The 18259-nt window shown below is 55.7% G+C and overlaps 1 protein-coding gene across 3 annotated transcripts in view; it reads left to right on the plus strand.

The window, feature by feature from the left end:
* Positions 1-18259, plus strand: part of LOC139239314 (RAS guanyl-releasing protein 2-like) — a 160427-nt gene that overhangs the window by 22712 nt on the left and 119456 nt on the right. For all 3 annotated transcript variants that reach the window (XM_070867983.1, XM_070867984.1, XM_070867986.1), the window contains exons 2-6: positions 900-1099; positions 6874-6976; positions 11941-12003; positions 13690-13821; positions 15282-15432. In XM_070867983.1, coding sequence (XP_070724084.1) covers positions 1006-1099; positions 6874-6976; positions 11941-12003; positions 13690-13821; positions 15282-15432 — 543 coding nt within the window. In that variant the 5' untranslated portion in view covers positions 900-1005. The remainder of the gene's footprint in view (positions 1-899; positions 1100-6873; positions 6977-11940; positions 12004-13689; positions 13822-15281; positions 15433-18259) is intronic.

Raw genomic sequence — 18259 nt, forward strand, 5'->3', positions numbered from 1 at the left:
TAAACATTGTTACTAAGTTAGCGGGGAGGGAGGGGAACAAAGATTTCTTTACAAAGTTGGAGGATGAATTATTTTGCCACAGCAATTGGATTGGCACAGGGTCATGGGGAGAGAGCGGGTCAGTGGGATTAGTTTGGGATTGATACAGGGTCATGGGGAGAGAGCGGGGCAGTGGGATTAGTTTGGGATTGATACAGGGTCATGGGGAGAGAGCGGGCAGTGGGATTAGTCTGGGATTGATACAGGGCTATGGGGAGGGAGCGGATCAGTGGGATTAGTTTGGGATTGATACAGGGTTATGGGGAGAGAGTGGGGCAGTGGGATTAGTTTGGGATTGATACAGGGTCATGGGGAGAGAGCGGGGCAGTGGGATTAGTGTGGGATTGATACAGGGCTCTGGGGAGAGAGCGGGGCAGTGGGATTAGTGTGGGATTGATACAAGGCTACGGGGAGAGCGCGGGGCAGTGGGATTAGTTTGGGATTGATACAGCACTGGGCTGGCACAGAAAGGATGGGCCGAATGGCCTCCTTGTGAACAGAAGGTAGCTTGCGCTTTATGCTGTCCACTCTGGTTGGCAGCTATACAAGCCCGCCAGGGCCCAGCCTGGTCTCGACAGAGCTAGTGGAGTTCGGTGGTAGGCGTGGGGGGTGAGGGGTTGTGATAGGACGGGGTCTCATTGTCCGCACCCCCTCACACCCCCTTCCTCCTCCCCCCAATTTGGTTACCGTCACTAGGCAACAGGCCCAGCTAGGCCCTGAAGCCCTACTCCCAGTTTGGGGTCAAGGCCTTCCGACGAGGAGAAACTGTTGCAGAAAGTCGTGGCGGAAGCGACCGCCTCCTTGTTTGTTTGTGAGTTTGCATTGTGTCTTGTTTACAGTAAGGATCTGTCGCTTTGCAGAGCACCGAGCGCTGGAGTGAGAGAGGTTCCGAGCAAGCCCCAACCACCGCCTGGGCTCACCGCTTGACCCCCCGGCTGCTCGCGCTCCGGCGCGTAAACGGCGGAGATGTCCGGGAAAGAGGAGGAGAAGTCGGAGTTCCTGAAGGATGCGAAGTCGGCCACCATCGATGAGGTGATCGAGGGCTGCATCAGGGAGTTCGGTGAGCAAGCCTTTCCGCTTTCCTCCTGTTACCCAACCCACCAGTGGCTGTCCCTCACTCTGTCTCTCCCTCCCTCCCTTTGTATCTCTCTCCCTCACTCCCTCCCTCTTTCCCTCTCTCTCACCATCCCTCCCTCTCACCGAAACAGAAACGTAGAAAATAGGCGCAGGAGTAGGCCATTCGGCCCTTCGAGCCTGCACCGCCATTCAATATGATCATGGCTGATCATTCACCTCAGTACCCCTTTCCTGCTTTCTCTCCATACCCCTTGATCCCTTTAGCCGTAAGGGCCATATCTAACTCCCTTTTGAATATATCTAACGAATGTATTCCCTCCCTCTCTCCCTGCCTCTCTTCCTTCCACCCTCCCTCCCTCACACTCTCTCTCCATCTCTTCCTCCCTCCCTCCCTCTCTCGCTCCCTCCCTTTCTTCCTCTTTCCCTCCCTCTCCCCTTCCCTCTCTCCCTTTCTTCCTCTCTTCCTCCCTCCCTCCCACTCTCCCTCTCTCTTTCCATCTCTCCCTCCCTCTCTCTCCCTTCCACTCCATCTCTCCCTCTCTCCCTCCCTCTCTCTCCCTTCCACTCCATCTCTCCCTCTCTCCCTCCCTCTCTCTCCCTTCCACTCCATCTCTCCCTCTCTCTCTCTCTCCCTCCCTCTCTTCCTCCCTCTCCCCCTCCCTCTCTCCCATTCTCCCTTCCTGCCGACCTCTCTCACTCCCTCCTTCCCTCCCTCTCCCCCTGCTGCTCCGACGGTGCTACCTCTCACTGGGGGGAGGAGCGGGGGGTTCCACGGGCTGCCTCACCCAGGGAACACCCTGCATTTACGTGAGCCCTACAACCCTCCCCGGCCTCGCCCCCCTCCCTATCTCTGTAACCTCTTCCATCCCCCCACAACCCCCCGAGATCTCTGCGCTCCTCCAATTCTGGCCTCTTGAGCATCCCTGATTATAATCGCTCCACCATCGGTGGCCGTGCCTTCAGCTGCCTGGGCCCCAAGCTCTGGAACTCCCTCCCTAAACCTCTCCGCCTCTCTACCTCTCTCTCCTCCTTTAAGACGCTCCTTAAAAGCTACCAAGCTTTCGGTGATCTGCCCGAATATCTCCTTCTGTGACAAATTTTGTTTGTTAAACGCTCCTGTGGAGTGCCTTGGAACGTTTTACCATGTTAAAGGCAGGGGCAAGGAACCAGTTAAAAAGCCCAGAGCCAATTAGGGGAACAAAATAACCTGAAAAATTCCTCTCCGAACCCCATTAGCCAATCGATAGCTATTTCAGGAGACGTCAATGACCCTGGCTTATTGATTGCGTCTAATTAGTCAAATCCCCCTCGTAATTTGACTCTTTAAAATAGTCACAAGGGATTGTGGGAGATAAAATCCAATCCAATGTAATGAGCAGCAAGGCACGCCTTTAATTAACATTTTACCACCTTGCACTCACTATCTCTCACTCTCTGCGATTCACACAGAGGATTGCAGAGACGGTTAAGTGGCTGATCGCAGTGTATTAGCAACATGACACACAGTGCCTTTCACCACACCAGGACGTCCCAAAGCGCTTTACAACCAATCGAGTATTTTTGGAGTGTAGTCACTGTTGTAATGTGGGAAACGCGGCAGCCGATTTGCGCGCAGCAAGCTCCCACAAACAGAAATTTTCGAAAGATCCAGATCATCTGTCTTAGTGATGTCGATTAAGGAATAAATATTGGCCCCTGGACACCGGGGAGAACTCACCCTGCTCTTCTTCCAATAGTGGCCGTGCGATCTTTGACATCCATCCGAGAGAGCAGGCAGGGCCTCGGTTTAACCTCTCATCTGAAAGACGGCACCTCTGACAGTGCGGCACTCCGTCAGTACTGTCCCTCCGACAGTGCAGCGCTCCCTCAGCACTGCCCCTCCGACAGTGCAGCGCTCCCTCAGTACCGCCCCTCCGACAGTGCGGCACTCCCTCTGTACTGCCCCTCCGACAGTGCGGCGCTCCCTCAGTACCGCCCCTCCGACAGTGCGGCACTCCCTCAGTACTGCCCCTCGGACAATGCGGTGCTCCCTCAGTACTGTCCCTCCGACAGTGCGGCGCTCCCTCAGTACTGCCCCTCCGACAGTGCGGCGCTCCCTCAGTACTGCCCCTCCGACAGTGCGGCGCTCCCTCAGTTCTGCCCCTCCGACAGTGCGGTGCTCCCTCAGTACTGCCCCTCCGACAGTGCGGCACTCCCTCTGTACTGCCCCTCCCACAGTGCGGCGCTCCCTCAGTACCGCCCCTCCGACAGTGTGGCACTCCCTCAGTACTGCCCCTCGGACAATGCGGTGCTCCCTCAGTACTGTCCCTCCGACAGTGCGGCGCTCCCTCAGTACTGCCCCTCCGACAGTGCGGCACTCCCTCAGTACTGCCCCTCGGACAATGCGGTGCTCCCTCAGTACTGTCCCTCCGACAGTGCGGTGCTCCCTCAGTACTGCCCCTCCGACAGTGCGGCGCTCCCTCAGTTCTCCCCGTCCCATAGTGCGGCGCTCCCTCAGTACCGCCCCTCCGACAGTGTGGCACTCCCTCAGTACTGCCCCTCCGACAGTGCGGCGCTCCCTCAGTGCCGCCCCTCCGACAGTGCGGCACTCCCTCAGTACTGCCTCTCCAACAGTGCGGCGCTCCCTCAGTACTGCCCCTCCGACAGTGCGGCACTCCCTCAGTACTGCCCCTCGGACAATGCGGTGCTCCCTCAGTACTGCCCCACCGACAGTGCGGTGCTCCCTCTGTACTGTCCCTCCGACAGTGCGGCGCTCCCTCAGTACTGCCCCTCCGAATGTGCGCGCTCCCTCAGTACTGCCCCATCGACAGTGCGGCACTCCCTCAGTACTGCCCCTCGGACAGTGCGGCGCTCCCTCGGTACTGCCCCTCCGACAGTGCGGCACTCCCTCTGTACTGCCCCTCCCACAGTGCGGCGCTCCCTCAGTACCGCCCCTCCGACAGTGCGGCACTCCGTCAGTACTGTCCCTCCGACAGTGCAGCGTTCCCTCAGTACTGCCCCTCCGACAGTGCGGCACTCCCTCAGTACTGCCCCTCCGACAGTGCGGCACTCCCTCTGTACTGCCCCTCCCACAGTACGGCGCTCCCTCAGTACCGCCCCTCCGACAGTGCGGCACTCCCTCAGTACTGCCCCTCGGACAATGCGGCGCTCCCTCAGTACTGCCCCACCGACAGTGCGGTGCTCCCTCAGTACTGTCCCTCCGACAGTGCGGCGCTCCCTCAGTACTGCCCCTCCGAATGTGCGCGCTCCCTCAGTACTGCCCCATCGACAGTGCGGCACTCCCTCAGTACTGCCCCTCAGACAGTGCGGCGCTCCCTCAGTACTGCCCCTCCGACAGTGCAGCGCTCCCTCAGTACTGCCCCTCGGACAGTGCGGCGCTCCCTCAGTACTGCCCCTCGGACAGTGCGGCGCTCCCTCAGTACTGCCCCTCCGACAGTGCGGAACTCCCTCAGTACTGCCCCTCGGACAGTGCGGCGCTCCCTCAGTACTGCCCCTCCGACAGTGCGGCGCTCCCTCAATACTGCCCCTCGGACAGTGCGGCGCTCCCTCAGTACTGCCCCTCCGACAGTGCGGAACTCCCTCAGTACTGCCCCTCCGACAGTGCGGCGCTCCCTCAGTACTGCCCCTCCGACAGTGCGGCGCTCCCTCAGTACTGCCCCTCGGACAGTGCGGCGCTCCCTCAGTACTGCCCCTCGGACAGTGCGGCGCTCCCTCAGTACTGCCCCTCGGACAGTGCGGCGCTCCCTCAGTACTGCCCCTCGGACAGTGCGGAACTCCCTCAGTACTGCATTGGAGTGTTGGCCTGGATTATGGGCTCGAGTCTCTGGAGTGGGACTTGAACTGTGTGACTGAGGTGTGAGAGAGAGAGAGAGATTCTGACAGGGGACGGAAGGGGTTCTCAGAAAGGGCAGGATATCAGGATTAAAGAGCGAACAGAGGGGGGAATGTCGGCTCGATTCGGCCGAACAGCCTTGTCCTGGAAGATCTCACGGACACTTTGGGGAGACAAGCAGAGGGAGTTCTCCCTGGGGCCTTGTAGCCAACAGTCAACCAATGCCAAAACAAATCAGATTATTAGGAAGACCAAAGCCATTGTTTTTGGTCCCGGGCACAAACTCCGTTCCCTGGCCATTGACTCCATCCCTCTCCCCAACTCCTGAGGATGAACCAGACTGTTCGCAACCCCGATGTCATATTTGACCCTGAAATGAGCTTTCGATCAGATATCTGCAGCATAACTAAGACCGCCCATTACCACTTCCGTAACATCGCCCGTCTCCGCCCCTGCCTCAGCTCATCCGCTGCTAAAGCCCTCATCCGTGCCTTTGTTACCTCCAGACTTGAGTATTCCAACGCACTCCTGGCCGGCCTCCCACATTCTACCCGGCGTAAACTCGAGGTGATCCAAAACTCGGCTGCCCTGTGTCCTAACTCGCACCGAGTCCTGCTCACCCATCACACCCTGTGTTCACTGCCCCGTGTCCTAACTCGCACCGAGTCCCGCTCACCCATCATCCCCTGTGCTCACTGCCCCCGTGTCCTAACTCGCACCGAGTCCCGCTCACCCATCACCCCCTGTGCTCGCTGCCTCGTGTCCTAACTCGCACCAAGTCCCGCTCACCCATCACCCCCTGTGCTCACTGCCCCGTGTCCTAACTCGCATCGAGTCCCACTCACCCATCACCCCCTGTGCTCACTGCCCCGTGTCCTAACTCGCACTGAGTCCCGCTCACCCATCACACCCTGTGTTCGCTGCACCGTGTCCTAACTCGCACCGAGTCCCACTCACCCATCACCCGCTGTGCTCGCTGCCCCGTGTCCTAACTCGCACCGAGACCCACTCACCCATCACCCACTGTGCTCGCTGCCCCGTGTCCTAACTCGCACCCAGTCCCACTCACCCATCACCCCCTGTGCTCACTGCCCCGTGTCCTAACTCGCACCAAGTCCCGCTCACCCATCACCCCCTGTGCTCACTGCCCCGTGTCCTAACTCGCACCAAGTCCCGCTCACCCATCACCCCCTGTGCTCACTGCCCCGTGTCCTAACTCGCACCAAGTCCCGCTCACCCATCACCCCCTGTGCTCACTGCCCCGTGTCCTAACTCGCACCAAGTCCCGCTCACCCATCACCCCCTGTGCTCGCTGACCTACATTGGCTCCCGGTTAAGCAACACCTCGATTTCAAAATTCTCATCCTTGTTTACAAATCCCTCCATGGCCCTCGCCCCCTCCCTATCTCTGTAATCTCCTCCAGCCCCACAACCCCCCGAGATGTCTGCACTCCTCTAATTCTGCCCTCCTGACCATCCCTGATTATAATCACTCCACCATCGGTGGCCGTGCCTTCAGCTGCCTGGGCCCCAAGCTCTGGAACTCCCTCCCTAAACCTCACCATCTCTCTTTCCTCCTTCAAGACGCTCCTTAAAACCTGCCTCTTTGACCAAGTTTTTGGTCACCTGTATTAAATTTCTACTTGGTGTTAAACTTCTTATCGCATAATACTCCTGTGAAGCACATTGGGACATTTCACTACGTTAAAGGCGCTTTATAAATGCAGGTTATTATCGATTCACCGATTGTCCACCTCGGGCTATTTGTTGGAGCGTGTTGACGTTCAAAATGGCCACCCCATTTGTCGCCATGACGACCGTCAATGCATAGCAACCGTGCTCGGGGATGTTCTGATGTGACCAAGGGACTGGAGAAAGCCAGGTATCATTGCCTTTAACCCTCTCTCCCTCCACTCCCTCTCCAGATGACCACGGGAAGCTCAAGAACCAGACACTCCCTCACATGTTCCTGATGATGCACCAATGGTACCTGCCCTCGACGGAGCTGGTGGGAAAACTCCTCAAATTATATCCTTTCACCTGGCGCCAGGGAGCAACGGGAGTGCGACTGAGCCAGCTGACCCCTGACCTCGGCCCAGTGGGTGCTGGGCTCACTTCCCCGCCCCATCTTGAACTTTGGCTCATCTCCCATTTGGAAAGTAGTGAGCTGGGGCCTAGTGACAACAGGCTTCTACTCAGGGCCTATTGTATCTCGCTGAGGATCCCAGCCCCCTGCAATAACGTCCCACCCCACCAACAACCCACCAACATGTGCCCTCTGTGACGGACAATCTGGTGCCAAGATGATTGATGTCACCCGGGGAGTCGTAGGAACATACAAACAGAGAGGGATAGGAGAGAGAGGGACAGGGCAACAGGGAGACAGACAGACAGAGAGAGGGGGAGAGAGAGAGAGACACACACAGAAAGCGAGAGAGACAGACAGAGAGGGACAGGGGGACAAAGAGAGAGAGAGAGAGAGAGAGAGAGACACACACACACACAGGGAGACAGAGAGGGATACAGAGAGAGACAAAGCGAGACAGAGAGAGATGATGGCTAGTCTTACTAACGATCATCAGCATGGGTGAAAGTCCTCTATAGACTAAGATAGCAAAAGAGGGAGCTTTACTCTGTATCTAACCCATGCTGTACCTGCCCTGGGAGTGTGTGATGGTGATACGTCCTTACTATACAGTGTAAATGCACATGAGGCCCATGCTTGAGAGAAGGTCAGTCTGTGACCTATCCTTTATTCCACAGCACTCAAGTGATGGAAGTGGATGGAGCTTCCCCTTTTATATCTGAAGGTCCAGGTTAGGAATGTCTCCCACAAGTTCACCACCTAGTGGTCATTGTTCTCACGGTGTACAACTTAGGTCAGATTATACATGGGTTACAATGAAAGTTGAATACATGACATCACCTCCCCCCCCAAAGTCTTATTGGGATCACAGGTTAAGTCTCTCTGGTGGTCTACGCTCCCTTGTAGAGCGCCTGAGTTGGGGCTCCGGTTGTTGGGCGCTGGCCTGAGTGTCTGCTGTTTGCGGTGCCTCAGGCCTGTCCGGACTGCCCACAGTGATTGGGCTCTCCTCCACTTGGTTCCGGTGTTCAGTCACCTGTGGTGGACTGAACTCTACGTCATGTTCTTCCTCTGCTTCTATGGTGTTGCTGAACCTCCCTTTAGTTTGATTCACGTGTTTGCAGCAGATTTGTCCATTGGTAAGTTTAACTACCAGAATCCTATTTCCCTCTTTGGCAATCACAGTGCCTGCGAACCATTTGGGCCCTGCAGCGTAGTTGAGGACAAAAACAGGGTAATTTACATCAATACATCACGCCCTCGCATTCCTGTCATGGTAGTCACATTGTGACTGGCGCCTGCTCTCAACAATTTCTTTCATAGTGGGGTGTATAAGGGATAACTGGGTTTTGAGCATCCTTTTCATTAGCAGCTCTGCCGGTGGAACCCCTGTGAGCGAGTGTGGTCGGGATCTGCAGGCCAACAGGAAGCGTGACAAGCGGCATTGTAGGGAACTCCCTTGGATTCTGAGCATCCCCTGTTTGATTATCTGCACTGCTCGTTCTGCCTGGCCGTTTGAGGCTGGCTTGAACGGTGCCATTCTGACATGGTTAATTCCATTGCCTGCGATGAAGTCCAGGCCATTGCCGCTGACCAAGATGTCCGGTAGACCGTGGGCGGCGAACATTGCCCATAGACTTTCTACCGTGGCAGAGGATTTGCTTGAATTTAAAATATCACACTCGATCCATTTGGAGTAGGCGTCTACTACAACCAAAAACATTTTCCCCATGAAAGGACCTGCGTAGTCCACATGGATGCGTGACCAAGGCTTGGCGGGCCATGACCAGGGGCTAAGGGGGGCTTCCCTGGGCGCATTGCCCAGCTGGGCACACGTGTTGCACCTGCAAACACAAAGTTCCAGATCTGCGTCTATCCCTGGCCACCAAACGTGTGACCTGGCAATTGCCTTCATCGTGACAATGCCCGGGTGCTCATTGTGGAGTTCTCTGATGAACACCTCTCTGCCCATCTGGGTAATGACTACGCGGTTTCCCCACAGTAGGCAATCGGCCTGAATCGAGAGTTCAACCCTGCGCCTGTGAAATGGTTTAAATTCCTCAGGGCATGCCCTGTACGTGGCTGCCCAGTCCCCATTCAGGACACATTTCTTGACCAGAGACAATAGTGGGTCTCTATTTGTCCAGACTTTAATCTGATGGGCTGTCACGGGTGAGCCTTCGCTTCCGAAAGCTTCAACAGCCATGACCATCTCAGCACCATGCTCGGTAGCCCCCTCAGTGGTGGCTAGTGAGAGCCTGCTGAGTGCATCAGCGCAGTTTTCGGTGCCCGGTCTGTGCCGAATTGTATAGTGATAGGCAGCTAACATGAGTGCCCACCTCTGTATGCGGGCCGATGCGTTTACATTTATGGCCTTGTTGTCGGCCAAAAGGGACGTTAGGGGTTTGTGATCTGCCTCCAGCTCAAATTTCCTGCCAAACAGGTACTGGTGCATTTTCTTTACCGCATATACACATGCGAGTGCCTCCTTTTCTACCATCCCGTAGCCCCTTTCTGCCTGGGACAGACTTCTGGAGGCATAAGCTACCGGCTGTAACTGACCCTTGGCATTGACATGCTGCAACACACACCCGACACCATAGGACGACGCATCGCACGTTAACACAAGTTTCTTACATGGGTCATATAGCGTTAACAAATTGTTGGAACTTAACAAATTGCGTGCTCTATTAAAAGCCCTTTCCTGGCTGTCCCCCCAGACCCATTCGCGACCTTTGCGTAGGAGCACGTGTAGCGGCTCTAGCAGCATGCTCAATTTGGGAAGAAAGTTACCAAAATAGTTCAGGAGCCCCAGGAACGAATGCAGCTCCGTCGTGTTACGGGGTCTGGGTGCTCTCTGGATCGCTTCCGTCTTGGATGCAGTAGTGCTGATCCCGTCTGCTGCTACCCTCATCCCCAGGAATTCTACCTCTGGAGCTAGGAAGACGCACTTCGCCTTTTTCAGTCGCAGCCCTACCCGGTCCAGTCTGCGTAGCACCTCCTCCAGGTTGTGGAGGTGTTCTTCAGTATCGTAACCCGTGATGAGGATGTCGTCCTGAAAAACCACCGTCCCTGGAAACGACTTGAGGAGGCTTTCCATATTTCGTTGGAAGTTCGCGGCGGCCGAGTGAATCCCGAACGGACATCTGTTGTACTCAAACAACCCCTTGTGTGTCGTGATGGTGGTCAGCTTCTTCGACTCACTCGCCAGCTCCTGGGTCATGTAAGCTGAGGTCAGGTTCAATTTTGAAAAAAGTTTGCCACCAGATAGCGTCGCAAAGAGGTCCTCCGCTCTCGGTAGCGGCTACTGGTCTTGGAGTGACACCCGACTGATGGTGGCCTTGTAATCACCACATATCCTGACCGACCCATCAGCCTTGAGCACCGGCACAATCGGGCTCGCTCAGTCAATGAATTCGACTGGCAAGATGATGCCTTCTCTCAGCAGGCGGTCCAATTCGCCTTCTATCTTTTCCCGCATCACGTACGGCACCGCTCTGGCCTTGTGGTGTACTGGCCTGGCGTCCAGGTTTATGTGAATCACTTGGTCCCCATGAAAGTGCCGATGCCGGGTTGAAATAATGAGTCAAATTTGTCCAGGACCTGTGAGCATGATACTCGCTCCACAGAGGAAATTGCATTGACATCGCCCCATTTCCAGTTCATGACAGCAAGCCAATCCTCCCCAGTAGTGCGGGACCATCCCCTGGGACAATCCAGAGTGGCAACCAGTTCTCCGAATCTTTGTGGGTCACGACTACCATGGCGCTGCCTAGCACCGGAATGATCTGCTTTGTGTAAGTCCGTAGCTGTGCGTCAATCGGCAATAATTTTGGTCTCCTGGCCTTGGATGCCCACAACTTTTCGAACTGTTTGATACCCATCAGGGACTGGCTGGCACCCGTGTCTAACTCCATTGATACTGGGATGCCATTGAGGAGCACTTTCATCATTATCGGTGGCGTCCTGGTGTATGAACTGTATACGTGCTCCACATGAACTCGCTGAACTTCAGCTTCCAGCGATTTCCCCCAGTGTCCATTTCTGCAATTTCTGCAGGTATTTTGCTCATCTCTACAAACTCTGGCTGAGTGTGTGCCTCCATGCCTCCAACATGAGCTGTTGTAGGAAACAAAAGGTCCCTTGCCAGTCGATCGTTCATGACTGCCCCTGTGACTGTCCTTGAGTGCGCCATTAACAGGTGTTGATGGTCCCATTACTGGCCGCATTGTCCCTTGCAATGGCGTGAATCGCTGTTCAGCTTGCCATTGTCTCTGTCGAACTCCCCCTCTGGGTTCGACTACATGTTGGGATATGCCTGACTGCCCTTGTCTGCCTGGAGAACTGTGTGCTGCTTTAACAATGTTGAATCTCTGTCCCAACCATTCCTGAACACAGTACCTCTCGTCTGTTCTGCTAGTGGCCATGCTCGCGTGGTTTAAATCCCAGTTTTTCGTCGCCATTGATACGTCCTTACTATACAGTATAAATGCACACGAGGCCCATGCTTGAGAGAAGGTCAGTCTGTGACCTGTCATTTATTCCTTAGCACTCAAGTGATGAAGGTGGGTGGAGCTTCCCTTTTTATACCTGAAGGTCCAGGTTAGGAGTGTCTCCCACAAGTTCAGCACCTAGTGGTCATTGTTCTCACAGTGTACAACTTAGGTCAGATTATATATGGGTTACAATGTTGGTTGAATACATAACAGATGGAACAGTGTAGAGGGAGCTTTACTCTGTATCTAACCCCGTGCTGTACCTGCCCTGGGAGTGTTTGATGGGACAGTGTAGAGGGAGCTTTACTCTGTATCTAACCCCGTGCTGTACTTGCCCTGGGAGTGTTTGATGGGACAGTGTAGAGGGAGCTTTACTCTGTATCTAACCCCGTGCTGTACCTTAACTCTGTCACGTATCGGGATGCCTGCACTTCCAACTCGAAGATCCTTCAACTTAAAATATGTCAGCTGGTCAGGTAAGTGCTTTAGGTGCTTGATGTCTGTCACAGACTGCGTTCCTCTAAAGTCTTTGACTCTCTAACTGAACATCAAATGCCACAATCACACACAGTGATGGGACGGGGGTCTATGTCTGTGATTCCCCCAAACACACACACACAGTGATGGGACGGGGGTCTATATCTGTGATTCCCTCAAACACACACACACAGTGATGGGATGGGGGTCTATGTCTGTGATTCCCCCAAACACACACACACACACAGTGATGGGATGGGGGTCTATGTCTGTGATTCCCCCAAACACACACACACACACAGTGATGGGACGGGGGTCTATGTCTGTGATTCCCCCCCACACACACACAGTGATGGGACGGGGGTCTATGTCTGTGATTCCCCCAAACACACACACACAGTGATGGGACGGGGGTCTATGTCTGTGATTCCCTCAAACACACACACACAGTGATGGGACGGGGGTCTGTGTCTGTGATTCCCCCACACACACACAGTGATGGGACGGGGGTCTGTGTCTGTGATTCCCCCCCCCCACACACACAGTGATGGGACGGGGGTCTGTGTCTGTGATTCCCCACACACACACACAGTGATGGGACGGGGGTCTGTGTCTGTGATTACCCCACACACACACACACACAGTGATGGGACGGGGGTCTGTGTCTGTGATTCCCCCCCCCCACACACACACACACAGTGATGGGACGGGGGTCTGTGTCTGTGATTCATAGAAACTTAGAAACATAGAAAATACGTGCAGGAGTAGGCCATTCGACCCTTCTAGCCTGCACCACCATTCAATGAGTTCATGGCTGAACATGCAATTTCAGTACCGCATTCCTGCTTTCTCGCCATACCCCTTGATCCCCCGAGTAGTAAGGACTACATCTAACTCCTTTTTGAATATATTTAGTGAATTGGCCTCAACAACTTTCTGTGGTAGAGAATTCCACAGGTTCACCACTCTCTGGGTGAAGAAGTTTCTCCTCATCTCGGTCCTAAATGGCTTACCCCTTATCCTTAGACTGTGACCCCTGGTGCTGGACATCCCCCCACACACAGTGATGGGACGGGGGTCTGTGTCTGTGATTCCCCCCCACACACATACAATGATGGGACGGGGGTCTGTGTCTGTGATTCCCCCACACACACACACAGTGATGGGACGGGGGTCTGTGTCTGTGATTCCCCCCCACACACACACAGTGATGGGACGGGGGTCTGTGTCTGTGATTCCCCCCCACACACATACAATGATGGGACGGGGGTCTGTGTCTGTGATTCCCCCACACACACACACAGTGATAGGACGGGGGTCTGTGTCTGTGATTCCCCCACACACACACACAGTGATGGGACGGGGGTCTGTGTCTGTGATTCCCCCACACACACACACACAGTGATAGGACGGGGGTCTGTGTCTGTGATTCCCCCACACACACACACAGTGATAGGACGGGGGTCTGTGTCTGTGATTCCCCCACACACACACACAGTGATAGGACGGGGGTCTGTGTCTGTGATTCCCCCACACACACACACAGTGATGGGACGGGGGTCTGTGTCTGTGATGGGATGGTGGGGAGAGTGGGGGAAGGTGGCGGACAGCCCGCGGAGTGTGTTTACCGTGTACCCTGACGGGATCTCTTCCCCGCCCCCCCCCCCCCCCCCCCACACCGTAAGGTTCTGGATCTCGGAGTTCCCGGCGGAGTTTAACCTGGACAGCGGGCTGGCCGAGCAGATCCGGGAGCTGCAGGAGATGGTGAGCCAGGCCGGGGATCGCAGGCACAGCGTGCTCGTCGACATCTCCCAGGTGTAAGTGAGGGGTCGCCGGGGGGGGTCAGCGCGGGGTCACCGTGGGGTCGGCGCAGGGCTGGCGGGGGGTTCGCTGTAGGTTGCAGCGGGGGATGAGCAAAAGGAGCGGGAGGTCACTGCAGGGTTACAGTAAGGCTCACCGCGGGGTTAATGCGGGGTCACTGCGGGGCATGGGGCTTCATGGCGGGCATCGTGAAAGCCAATAGATGGGGAGGAGTGTCTGAGGAACCTGAAGGAGGAGTGGAGGTGGGATGGAGACGGTTCAGGGGAAGGTTGAAGGAACAGGAGTTGGGGAGAAGATAGGGGTGTGGGACTTGGAGGAAAGGTTAGGGTGTGGGACATGGGGGAAGGGTTGGGGTGTGGGACTTGGGGAATGGTTGGGGTGTGGGACGTGGGGAAGTGTTGGGGTGTAGGTCTTGGGGAAGGGTTGGGGTGTGGGACTTGGGGAAGGGTTGGGGTGTGGGACTTGGGGAAGTGTTGGGGTGTGGGACTTGGGGAAGTGTTGTGGTGTAGGTCTTGGGGAAGGGTTGGGGTGTGGGACTTGGGGAAGGGTTGGGGTGTGGGACTTGGGGAAGGGTTGGGGTGTGGGACTTGGGGGAAGGGTTGGGGTGTGGGAGCTGGGGGAAGGGTTGGGGTGTGGGACTTGGGGAAGTGTTGGGGTGTAGGTCTTGGGGAAGTGTTGGGGTGTGGGACTTGGGGAAGGGTTGGGGTGTGGGACGTGGGGAAGGGTTGGGGTGTGGGACTTGGGGAAGGGTTGGGGTGTGGGACTTGGGGGAAGGGTTGGGGTTTGGGACTTGGGGAAGGGTTGGGGTGTGGGAGCTGGGGGAAGGATTGGGGTGTGGGACTTGGGGGAAGGGTTGGGGTGTTGGAGCTGGGGGAAGGGTTGGGGTGTGGGAGCTGGGGGAAGGGTTGGGGTGTGGGACTTGGGGAAGTGTTGGGGTGTAGGTCTTGGGGAAGTGTTGGGGTGTGGGACTTGGGGGAAGGGTTGGGGTGTGGGAGCTGGGGGAAGGGTTGGGGTGTGGGACTTGGGGGAAGGGTTGGGGTGTGGGAGCTGGGGGAAGGGTTGGGGTGTGGGACTTGGGGAAATGTTGGGGTGTAGGTCTTGGGGAAGTGTTGGGGTGTGGGACTTGGGGAAGGGTTGGGGTGTGGGACGTGGGGAAGGGTTGGGGTGTGGGACTTGGGGAAGGGTTGGGGTGTGGGACGTGGGGAAGGGTTGGGGTGTGGGATGTGGGGGAGTGCTGGGGGGAGCTGGAGGTGGAGGTGTAGCAGTTGCGGAGAAGGTTGATGTGGGGAGCAGGAGGTATATCTGAGATCTGAGCGGCTGTTTAAAGATGAGGAATACACGACGGGGAGACACTAGGTGCCTTTGCCCCTAGCTCTGCGCGTCGCCCGGCTCAGCTTCCCGCCCACACCTGCCATCCCCCTGACCCATACAATCCCCGCGGCTGTTCCCTTTACAGACCTTCATTCGAGTGGAAGAGGCAGGTCACACAACGCAACCATGTCACGCAGAAGAAGAGGAAGATGTCTCTCCTCTTTGACCACCTGGGCCCCCTGGAGTTAGCCGAGCATCTGACCTACCTGGAATACAAGTCCTTCTGTCGGATACTGGTGAGAACCCTTCTCTTTCCTGGCTCTTGGAAATCTTTGTTGGCCTTCAAAATTAGACAAGCAAATGGGAGGAGGTGAAATCTGCTGTTTAATTATTCCCAGGAAAGGACTTCACTTTTCTGTATCCACAGATGCAGAAGGAGGGAGCCCATTTTAGCTCGGTTTAGAATCGCATTTCCCCCTGCGCCTTTTCCGACCTCCCAAAGCGCTTTACAGCCAATGAAGTACTTTTTCAAGTGCAGTCACTGTTATCATGTGGCGAACACGGCAGCCGATTTGCGCACAGCAAGCTCCCACACACAGCAGTGACTGGCTAATCTGTTTTTTTAGTGAGGTTGGTTGAGGGATAAATATTGGTCTCAGGACACCGGGGAGAACTCCCCCTGTTCTTCTTCCAGTAACTGCCATGGGGTCTTTTACATCCACCTGAGAGGGCAGACGGGGCCTCGGTTTAACGTCACATCCGAAAGTTGCCACCTCCGACAGTGCGGCGCTCCCTGAGTACTGCCCCTCCGACAGTGCGGCGCTCCCTGAGTACTGCCCCTCCGACAGTGCGGCGCTCCCTCAGTACTGCCCCTCCGACAGTGCGGCACTCCCTCAGTACCGCCCCTCCGACAGTGCGCACTCCCTCAGTACTGCCCCTCCGACAGTGCGGCACTCCCTCAGTACTGCCCCTCCGACAGTGCGGCACTCCCTCAGTACTGCCCCTCCGACAATGCGGCGCTCCCTCAATACTGCCCCTCCGACAGTGCAGCACTCCCTCAGTACTGCCCCTCCGACAGTGCGGCATTTCTTCAGTACTGGCACTATGAGTGTCGGCCTGGATTATGGACTCAAGTCTCTGGAGTGGGGCTCAAATCCACAACCTTCTGATAAAGCTTCGCCCATACTGTCGGAGGGGCAGTACTGAGGGAGTGCCGCACTGTCGGAGGGGCAGTACTGAGGGAGCGCCGCACTGTCGGAGAGGCAGTACTGAGGGAGCGCCGCACTGTCGGAGGGGCAGTACTGAGGGAGCGCCACACTGTCGGAGGGGCAGTACTGAGGGAGCGCCGCACTGTCGGAGGGGCAGTACTGAGGGAGCGCCGCACTGTCGGAGGGACCGTACTGAGGGAGCGCCGCACTGTCGGAGGGGCAGTACTGAGGGAGGGCCGCACTGTCAGTGGCACCACCTTTCGGATGAGATGTTAAACCGAGGCCCCTTCTGCCCTCTCAGGTGGATGTTAAAAAATCGCACGGTCACTATTGGAAGAAGAGCAGGGGAGTTCTCCCCGGTGTCCTGGAGCCAATTTTTATCCCTCAATCAACATCACCAAAAAAAAACAGATTAGCCAGTTATTGCTGTGAGTGGGAGCTTGCTGTGCGCAAATTGGCTGCCGCTTTTCCCACATTACAACAGTGACTGCACTTGAAAAAGAACTTCATTGGCTGTAAAGCGCTTTGGGACGTCCTGGTGTGGTGAAAGGCATTGTCATTCTCCTCCTTATTTTCAAATCCCTCCATGGCTCTCGCCCCCTCCCTATCTCTGTAATCTCCTCCAGCCCCACAACCCCCCGAGATGTCTGCGCTCCTCTAATTCTGCCCTCCTGAGCATCCCTGATTATAATCGCTCCACCATCGGTGGCCGTGCCTTCTGTTGCCTGGGCCCCAAGCTCTGGAAACATAGAGACATAGAAAATAGGTGCAGGAGTAGGCCATTCGGCCCTTCGTGCCTGCACCGCCATTCAATAAGATCATGGCTGATCATTCCCTCAGTACCCCTTTCCTGCTTTCTCTCCATACCCCTTGATCCCCTTAGCCGTAAGGGCCACATCTAACTCCCTCCTTGAATATATCCAATGAACCGGCCTCAACAACTCTCTGCGGCAGGGAATTCCACAGGAACTCCCTGCCCAAACCTCTCCGCCTCGCTACCTCTCTCTCCTCCTTAAGACGCTCCTTAAAACCTCTTTGATCAAGCACCTTTCTTAATATCTCTTTATGGGGCTCGTTTGTCATATAACGCTCCTGTCAAACGCCTTGGGAGTTTTCACTGCATTAAAGGTGCTATATAAATAGAAATTATCGTTGTTGTAGAAATGAAAGTTTATATCTCACGGGCATCCCCTGATTTGGATTCAAACACCGTTTCATTTAACGAGACTGCTATCCCTCCCCTCCGGCCCCCTTCAATGAAATTTGTTCAGAAACGGGGCCGGTGTAGCCAAGTGACATTTTACTCTGCTAATTCCAAGCCGCACTGCATCTGCTGAAGGCCCTCTCCTGCTATCTCTGTCCCCACACATAGCCCTGTTTCCTGTTGGGAGAATATGAGATGCATTTCCTTTTTCCGCAGGGAGATGCTGTTAAAGAGTGACAGGCTCAGTCTGGGCCTGAACAGGAGGGCCCGACCTTAAGACTGAAGTTCCGACCTTTCGAAAACATCAACTGGAAATCAAAAGCCTGTTGTTTCTAAAAATAATAGCTTTGGGTTCCCCTCCCCCCCCACCAACCATTTCCTATTGTGTCTCGTGACGCACCAACGTTACCGTTGCCATGGTTTCCAATGCATTCGGAGCGTAGCAACCCTGACTAGGTAGGCCGCAGTTAGGCCTAGCTTTACGCGCCCGACCTCGGGAAGGATGTCAAGGTCACGGAGAGGGTGCAGGGGAGATTCACTGAGAGCGCAGAGTTGTGGAAATTTACAGCGTGTCCGCTACCCGGCCTAATCCCACTTTCCCGCTCTCGGTCCGTAACCCTGCAGGTTACAAGTGCACCTCCAAGTACTTTTTAAATGTGGTGAGGGTTTCTGCCTCTACCACCCTTTCAGGCCGTGAGTTCCAGACCCCCA

The sequence above is a fragment of the Pristiophorus japonicus genome, chromosome 27 (assembly GCF_044704955.1).
Source record: "Pristiophorus japonicus isolate sPriJap1 chromosome 27, sPriJap1.hap1, whole genome shotgun sequence".
NCBI lineage: Eukaryota > Metazoa > Chordata > Chondrichthyes > Pristiophoridae > Pristiophorus > Pristiophorus japonicus.